The sequence below is a fragment of the Ochotona princeps genome, chromosome 1 (assembly GCF_030435755.1).
Source record: "Ochotona princeps isolate mOchPri1 chromosome 1, mOchPri1.hap1, whole genome shotgun sequence".
NCBI classification, from domain to species: Eukaryota; Metazoa; Chordata; class Mammalia; order Lagomorpha; family Ochotonidae; genus Ochotona; species Ochotona princeps.
In genome coordinates this window covers 45723102-45732323 of record NC_080832.1, presented here as the reverse complement: position 1 = coordinate 45732323, position 9222 = coordinate 45723102, and the positions used below count along the sequence as shown (strand labels likewise).

Here is a 9222-nt window from a genome sequence, read left to right as displayed (position 1 = left end):
TGGACTGCGTTACACCTCCCTGTAATTAATCCATAAGCCACCACCCATTTGGGTGTTTCTGTGTTAATTTTAATGTAATGTGGCTTTACATTAATTAAACCTCAAAGGTGATCTTTTTCCTCTGGTGTTCCAAGAGAGGACAGCAGAGTGTAGGTTGTGATCAGACAATGTGGACCAATGATGCCTGTTTTTCCTGTAGAGCAGTACTAACATAAAGGCACCAGGAAAGAGAGGGTTGTATAGCAATCAGTCAACACCACCTTCAAGTCTCCACCAGGGGCTCCAGATTACAGAGCGCACAAATGATTTTTTTTTTTTTTTCACCAATCTTGACTCTTTTACTATTTTCGACTGGAAAACTACTGCAATTTAATTTACTTTCAAGCAAAATGTCCATCTCACTGCAGTTAGGCATTAGTGACGAGAGAGCATCACATCAGTGATGCATTTAAATTACAAGCACTGCAAATGAGAGTAAATGAAGGTTAGGGCCCCATGCTATAGGGCTGCCAGGCCCAGAAATCTGTCTCAATGACTGTGCCCAGCAGCGGGTGAGGTGAGATGCTCCAGTCACTAAAACAGCTCCTTCAGTACTTCCCTGGGTTATTTCAGGTGTAAATAAACCTACAAAGACAGAAAGGACAGTTTTGTGGGGGAGTGGTGTTCTTTCCCCCTACCCCCACCCCAAATGCTGGGTGCTGAGAATGGGGCTGGAGAGGATTCAGAGTTCTCCCCAGAGAGAGAAAGATGCTTTCTTTTCTCTTCCTGGGAGTTTGTGGTGTGAAAAGTGATCCGGGAACCCAGTGCAGGGAAAGAGAAGAAGAAGGAAAAGGAGGTGAAGTGACCCAGACTCCATTGCACAGGGCATGAGGGGCGCAGGTGAGCAGGTGGGTGCAGAGTGTAGCATCTGCCTGGACAGCAGACAGCTGGAGAAGCGCAGTCCCACCTGTGCCTTCTCCCCAGCTGCCTGAGCCGCACCTGTGCACCTCATCCCTTCTCTGCGACGTCCAGGAAGGCCCCTGCAGCTGCGGCCTCCTCCCCCACTCCTGTGGCCCCGGCCTCAGCCCCGCCCCGCCCCGCCCCTCCCAGGCCGGGTCTCACACTCTGGGCTCTACGGGGCAGCTGAGAAACCGGTGCGAGGTCCCTGACGGCCGGGAGGATGGCCAGGGTCCCAGAGCTGCATGACGCCTTCTTGCAAGCACAGGCTTCGCCCCAACTTTCCCCCGAGACCGAAGAAGAATGTTGCGTGCAGCTCCTGGGCAAGGACTTGCTAGTCTATCCCGAGGGGCGAGAATACCTGGCGGCCGAAGCGCAGCCCAGGGACCCACAGGGCGCAGAGGAGAGAGAAGACCCGCAACTGCGGGTTGGAATTAAAGCAGGTGAGTGATCTACCCTCCCGGGAGGTGAGTGGAGGAAGAGTGCTCTGAGGAGGTCGTCAGTGACCAAAATAAACTAAGTAATTCCCAGAGATGCGTATAGGGAGGGTGTTCTTTCTGAAACACTGTATTTTCCCAGGAAAATGTATGTCAAGTAGAGATGAACTCTGGGGGATTTGCTCAGCGCTCTTGTGCTTTTTCCCAGAGTAAGCCACCTCAGAACACTTACACACTACTTAATTGATTTTATCTCCTCTTTTTCTTTATCATCCCTTCGACTTGCCATCAGAAACGCATTTAAGTAATGGTAACTTTTCCTCTGAGGAAGAGGATGCGGACGATAATGAGAGCAAAACCAAAGCCGAGGATCAACACCTCTCTCAGAAAAAAACCATCACGCAGATTATGAAAGACAAAAAGAAGCAGACCCAGCTCACGCTGCAGTGGTAAGATGCGTCCACAGGGGAACTAGCAAGCACCTGCTCGGGCTTTGAAAGTTAGCGTCTGTGAAATCTTTGCTTTCCAGAGTTGGTTTTTCCCTCAAACTTTATGGAAAATTTAGAAAATGAGTTATGAAATTATCCAAAAGCATTCTTTGTTGCTGATTATTTAGAGACATTCTGATACCAATGGAAAACTATCTGCAATGCAAATAAAAGCTTCACTATTTTGTTCATTATGGATTTTTTAAATATCTAAAATTTCTTTCTACGTAACCAAAATAATGAACGTTTCAAGACTTATGTGCTTAACATGCAATCAAACAGTACTTACATGCTTGCTATTTAATAACTTTGTATTTGTAGAATATGGCTTTAGAAATAATTTAAAAGAAGAAAAGATCTTAATAATTTAACTTTTAACCAGAGACCAAATTAAAAATAATGTTTTGGACCTAAGATGAAATGTGTTTGAAGTGAATGCCATACAAAAAATTAGTTTAGATATTATTAATTAACTTGAGAAAATACTTGAACATTTTTTATGGCAACTGTTGCGTATTATTTATCGTAGTGGGATATCAGAAACTTAATTTTGTGAAAACTGTTTCAAACTGAATTTATCGATAGACTTTACACATACAGAAAACATTTTGTAATTTTTATCATAAAAGAGAAAGATTTTAACTAAAAACATGATCTTAAACTTTCCTGACTAGTATGAAGAAATATGAGTACAGATTTCCTCCCAAATTCCAAATAATAAACAAGCAAATAAATTACAAGGTACTTATTTGCTGATTAGTTACATATGCTGCTTATGTATAAAAAATAATCTAAACATTGGAAAAGAGCAAAATGTAAAATCTTAAAAGTAGTAAATTTTATTTTTGCTTCAAGTCGCAATTTGTATATAGTGTATTTTTGAGTATATGCTTGAATTCTTTCATACTTGATGTATGAATGAAATATTTCTCAAAATAGTTTAATTATTGAAACAATTATGATTGATGCTTCAAAATATACCAGAGCAATAAGTAACTGACCTAATTATCTGGAATATTTGGGTACGACTATTATTTGTTAAGATAATTGAATCAAATGTTTTTTATTTCAGACATATTGAAATAATCACTTCCATGGATGCAGCTCAAACTGAATGAGTGAAAGCAATCATAGATTTATCCAAACTGATCATTGTACTGATAGTTGACATTACTCAGTATTTTGAAAATTAAAACAGCTTAAAACAATCTCAAAATTAAATAAAAATGGGCATTATATGCATTAACATCAAACATCAAATTTGAGTTTAAAATTTTAAACTGCTAAATGTTTCTAATAAATTTTTCTATAGTTTTTGAATCTCTTACATGCTGTTAATTTTGTTTGACTTTTCCATGTTACAAATTTGAAAAAATAGGCTCTCATTTTTGAAAATTTTCCTTGTGGTATAGAATTATTTTTGGATGAGTTAAAACTGAAAAGTGAAAAAATTGATCACCTTCAGTTTTCACTGTCAACTAAGTGTTTGATTTAATGTATGCAAATTTATCTTATGTTTTGCAACACTAGACCTTATTGGATTTGATCTATATTTCCCCGCTTTTTTTTTCCTTTCCTAAATATTCAGGGTTCAGAATTAGTTTGAAAATGAAAGTTTAAAAAAAAAAGAGTAATATTTGCCAGCCTGAAACCTGGGAGCCCACTTGTGTTGAGAATAATCCTTTATAAAACTGTTACCTTAAATTTCATCATTTCTATTTATATTCCACCCAAGAAACCATGATGAACACTGAGGGCTTTTATAGAAGTCAGACCTAGTGGATGGGACCAGATGGAAGTGATTCTGCTTTAGCTGTGATATACTTTAACTCTACTAGCAGATATTTATAGGGGCATTTGTTCTTCTAACAATTATTAAAAGTCTATTCAAGACTACTTATTAGCTTATCTGTATAGACCAATGAGTCTATAATTAAAATGGGTAGGAAGTCAATGAAAAAACTGAGAAGATACGGAAAATTATGAGATTTCATGTAGTTGTTGACCTGTTTTTCCCTTAGGCTTGAAGAAAATTACATTGTATGTGAAGGAGTTTGCTTGCCACGGTGCATCCTTTATGCACACTACTTAGATTTCTGCAGGAAAGAGAAATTGGAGCCAGCTTGCGCAGCCACATTTGGGAAGGTAAATGGCACATCCTGGCTACTTCATTAGAACTAAACTCTTACCAGGCAAGGAGAAAGAAAAGAAGTTCATCTGAGTGAGTTCTTCTAGTGAATATTGAGACATTTATTTTACAGGCACAAATGAACTCTAAGGACCATGTTTGAAACTACCACATGTTTCTACATTGATTTTGAATATTAGAACCCTGACTACCAGAATATCTGACATGAACTTGTCTAACGAGTAGCATTTCCCTTCAAACAACATTGTTGGCTCCTATATGGGCTAAACTGAGAGGCGAAATCAAATGTGGTAACAAGTTTCTTGTTAACACAGTTAGTGGTGATTCATTTTGATTGATTAAATTTGTTTTGTTTAAGAGTCCTCTTTACTACCCAGCTAGTATGGTTAGGTCAGGAATCAAAAAATGCTGGCATTGCTATAAGTGCATGCTAAAATTATTTGACTAATCAAGATATTAATCTTTTAGGAAAGTCTTGTTCTTTGATATTCTTGTCATGCTTTGTTGTCTACCTGGGATATCCCGGAAACCATAAGAAGTATGAGTCTGAAATATTGTTTTTCATAAAACTGAAATCCAAATACAAACCTGTAGAGGGACTCATTGTTCAGAAAATAGTGGATATTGTGGTCAAGATTCTTGGTAATTTTTATCTTTATTTATGTATCTTGAAACCCACCTATTTATGTAATAGAATGATAATTTTATTGCTAGAGTTTTGAATATCAGAAAATTTACCATCTACAACTGATATTTCAAGGTTCTTGATATTTGCCTATACCAGATAATTGTTCATTAGCTTGATCTATGGTAAATAAAATTTTCCTAAGGCCAGTTATAATAAAATATTTTTGTTTGCTTTTGGTGCTAGTGGATTTTTATTTTATTTTATTAATATAAAGAGAATGACAACAGTTTACTGCTGAGTTCTGTAGAACTTTGGGAATTTGATAAAAGCTGTATGTGTACTCCCCCGGGAGATTAATAGAACATGAATTTGCAATGGAGCCTTCTGAAGTTCGTGTATAGAATTTAAAACCCAAGCTAAAATTCCTGTTTTATGTAGAAGACATTTTAAAATGCTAAATTCCATCAGTTTTAGCCAATTTTAGAAAGGAACATACAAAAGAAAGAAAATGCTTCTATTGCTTCTACCAGGATTTGGTGGTACAGTAGCTGCATCGAGAGTTCTTCCGAATTTTTTAGAAGGAGATTTAATTATGGAGACATATCTGGATGAAATTGTAACAGAGAAACTCAGAAACTTCTCACTTGTGCATAAATAAAGTAATAATTGGTCCAACCAAGCGAAAGTATTTTATGGTTTAGTCTGCCTGGGATAGAGAACATTTCAACCAGAACAACACTTTGCCATCTGCTGATGTACTTCTTGCAAATACGCATAATTTAATACTTTTCCATGTTATTACTTATAGTTCATTTGAAGTTTAACATTTATTTGATCAAAGAAGTCAGGAGTGAGTGTCTTTGCTTTAGAAACACACTTTTTAAGAACTAAAGTAGTTGTTTTTCTTTTTAGACAATTCGTCAGAAATTTCCCCTTCTGACAACCCGGCGGCTTGGGACAAGAGGCCATTCCAAGTAAGACATATCAGTGAACAAATATCAGATTTGTTCTTGGGTGTGATGGTGATACAAATGTGAAACAAGCATTGTCTTTATCAGGGTCTGGAACCAGCGACACCCTTCCTGATGCAGCAGGCATTTTCCAAGTCTAACACACACACACAAAAAAAAAAAAAAAAAAAAAAAAAGAAAAAAGAAAATTTGAGTTTAGTATTATGTTTTACTGAGACAATAATATCAAGTAAAAACAAAAACTAGTATGATATGCCTTGGATTTTTAAAAATGGAAAACAGAAAAACTCTTAGGACTTCTCCATTCCAGCATGGGTCCCTCTTTTCTCCTCTACCACTCTTCTCTTGTTTCTTTGTCTAACATGGTGATCAATGGAAGTGGAGTGAAGCCACCTATTTGATCCATTAACTTTTAGTAGCCACCTAAAAAAAGTAAAGCAGAACAGGTGAAATTAACATTAATAATATTTTATTTAACCCAGTATATCCAGATCCTGTCATTTTAGTGTACAATGAGTATAAAATTGCTAATGATTAATTTCACTTTTTTTTACAAATGAAATTCTTGATCCGTTGTATTTTACATTTGCAGCATGATTCAATTTAGACTGGCCACATTTCAAGCTCTCAGTTCCCTCATGGGTAGGTGCTTACCTTGTTGAATACTTGAGCTTTAGTCACTTGCCTTTGAATTTGTCTCTCATTCCCACCTTTATAACCTCATCTCCCTTGTCCATTCAAGTTGACTTCCCCATCCTTGTCTTCTGAGGTACTGACTTACTCACAAAGTTCCCATGCTCAGAAACCTGCACTGACACATAATTTCTACCATCAGGGGCAAACTTTCCTGACCTTGACATTGGAGATCCATTCCGATTTAGTCCCATAGCACTTTCCTATCTTAATATTTAATTCTCACTTTTCAGCATGGAGCTTATGCTGACAGCAAATTGCTACCCCAGCACCCGTCATTCCAACTGTCACTCTTTTTTCTCTTTTTTTTTTTTTTTTTGAGATTTATTTATTTGTATGGAAGGCACAGTTACAGAGAAAGATTGAGAGAGTGTGGGGGGGTGGGGAGAGAGGAGAAAGAGAAAGAGAGAAAAATGTTTCAACTGCTGCTTTACTCCTGAAAAGGCCACAGCAGAGGAGCTGGGTGAATAGAATGCTAGGAGCCAGGAGATTCTTTTGGATCTCCTACAAGGGTGCAAGGTCTCAAGCACTTGGATCATCTTCTGCTACCTTCCCAGACACATTATCATGGAGCTAGATTGGAAATGGAGCGGTCAGAACTGGAACCATTGCCCATAAAAGCTGCTGACACCAGAGATGCCTTACCATTATGCCACAGCACCAGCCACTCTCTTTATACCATCTTTCCACCTTCCCAAAGGAATGTCCTTTCCCTTATTTGTATGATAAATCCTACCCATTTAAAGGAATGTCACATGAATTTTCCCCTTTGAATCTTTTACTATTGTTTTGCTTATTGTAGACTTTTTTTGTGTATGGTTTTATAGAAATTTTTTGGTACCTACCTTAAGGGTAAAATTAGCTTATATCCTCACTTAAACAGACTCAGTCTACCTGATTGTCTACTGAATTTGATACCTACTCATTTGTATAGATGGCAGGAAGAGGAGACAGTGTTGACTTAGCTAGATAGGGTAAAAAGAGGGACTACAATGCAGAAAAAAAATCTTTTGACAGACTTTACAAGTGAGTGGGCAGGCAGACTGGAGAGAAAGCCCCTTAATCTCAGAAGGAGCCTTTAGGATTAGGGATGAATCATTAACCCTGATATTGTGACATGGTGCAGTTCTAGTTCTTACTTGAACTGGACCTGTGGTGATTGCTGGTGGTTTACTTGGTGTCTAAGACCTGTCGATATATCAAAGGGAAAGCATTCACAGTTGAAGATTTTTTTTCTTCCATACTACTATATGTTAAAAGAAATATCAAGATGTAGAATTTCTTTTACAAATGATAATGTTTTGCTCTAATTACTCTTAGCCAGGAAGTTTTTCTATCTTTATTTCCAAAAGCTTTGAGTATCCTTAAACTTTATCTTGGAAGATTAAGTATTCAAATAGTGATTAAGAAGATTATGTTTTAATTTATCCAAATCTAGAAATGAATTTAATTCCTAATCCCATATGTTACTACACAACACTGACTAGATTATCCAGCGTTTTAGCAGTAACGTGGGCATTCTATATCTTATCAGATTGTTATAGGGAATTGTATGAAATAAAGTATAGGAACAAATAAAGCAGCAAATATACTTCCAGTCTAGCTAGCCTTTATAATATGAAACTAATGACATAAGCCATGTAACATCAGCAATACAGTTACTATATATTCTTCTCATTATCTCACTCTAATCCATCCATTAATGAGACAGACAAGAATTTTTTTTTAGGTTTTTATTATTGTTATTCAAAAGTCAGATTTACAGAGTAAAGGAAAGACAGAGAGAAAAATCTTCCATCCACTGGTTCACTCTGCAAGTGGCCACAAGAGTTTCTTTAAGGTCTCTAACTCAGGTACAGGGACCCCAAGGCTTTGGGCCATCTTCTGTTGCTTTAGCAGACCACAGACAGGGAGCTGGATGGGAACTGGAGCAGCCAGGACACGAACCAGCACCCATATGGGATCCCAGCAAATAAAAGATTAGGATTTAACCATTGAGCCTTCATGCCAGACCTGGCAGGAATTACTGTTTCATAAATGAGGAAATTGCAGTTCAAAGATTATTGACTTTCTAGGGTCACATAAACTACAACACAATAATAATGTTGGCATTTAAATTGGGTTTATTTGATTGTAACATTTGTGATTTATCATCTTGCAATGTAGGAAAACCTACTTTTTTGATATCTGACAATACCAACAGACTATTTGGATATTTTAAAAACATGTCTTATAAATTTTTTACTGATAGAACAGTTTTTAAAATTTGTTAATATAATATATTAAGACTCTTTTCAAAGACAAACAGTTCAACAAGCTCAATCGTAAAGCATTTTATTTAGAGACATGTATATTTTATATAAAGGCAAATTCACAGTGCAAGAGCAAATTTACTTGCTGACTTAATTTTTGTCTGAAACATTTCCCTATGGTAGCATATTATTTTCACATTTGTCAGTTCTAGTAACTTTAGTAATTTATAAACTTACATAAAATATTTGTCTATAAATCATAAGCAGTTGAATGAAACAGGAATGTAAATGTGTTAAAAATATCTTGAAAAATCTGGAAATAATTTTTCCCAATTTTATTAGCAATTTTGCAAAGCTTATTTTATATTACAGTGCTTACTATTGTTCCCTAAACAATTAATATGAGGATACTTCAAAAAAGTTCATGAACAATAGAGATAAAAGATGATTTTAGTGAAAAAACATTCATAATTCCATACATGTGAGAGTTCTTTCTACAAAGAGTTCAAATTAATAGGCATTGTGGCTAAGTTGCATTTTAGGATGCTTAAGTTCCAAAGTGCAGTGCCCTGATTTAAATTCTGCCAATGCCACCAATCTAATTTCTTGCTGACACATATCCTTAGAGACAACAGATAATGGTTTCGGTATTTTGTTCCTTGCTACAC

General features: G+C 36.5%; 1 protein-coding gene across 1 annotated transcript in view; it reads left to right on the top strand.

Annotated features, from left to right (window-relative positions):
* The first annotated feature begins 1159 nt into the window (after positions 1-1159).
* RFX6 (regulatory factor X6) overlaps positions 1160-9222 on the top strand; it is a 57403-nt gene continuing 49340 nt past the window's right edge. The window contains exons 1-4 of the mRNA XM_004597588.3: positions 1160-1379; positions 1666-1822; positions 3883-4006; positions 5551-5612. Of these exons, the coding sequence (XP_004597645.2) occupies positions 1160-1379; positions 1666-1822; positions 3883-4006; positions 5551-5612 (563 nt within the window). The remainder of the gene's footprint in view (positions 1380-1665; positions 1823-3882; positions 4007-5550; positions 5613-9222) is intronic.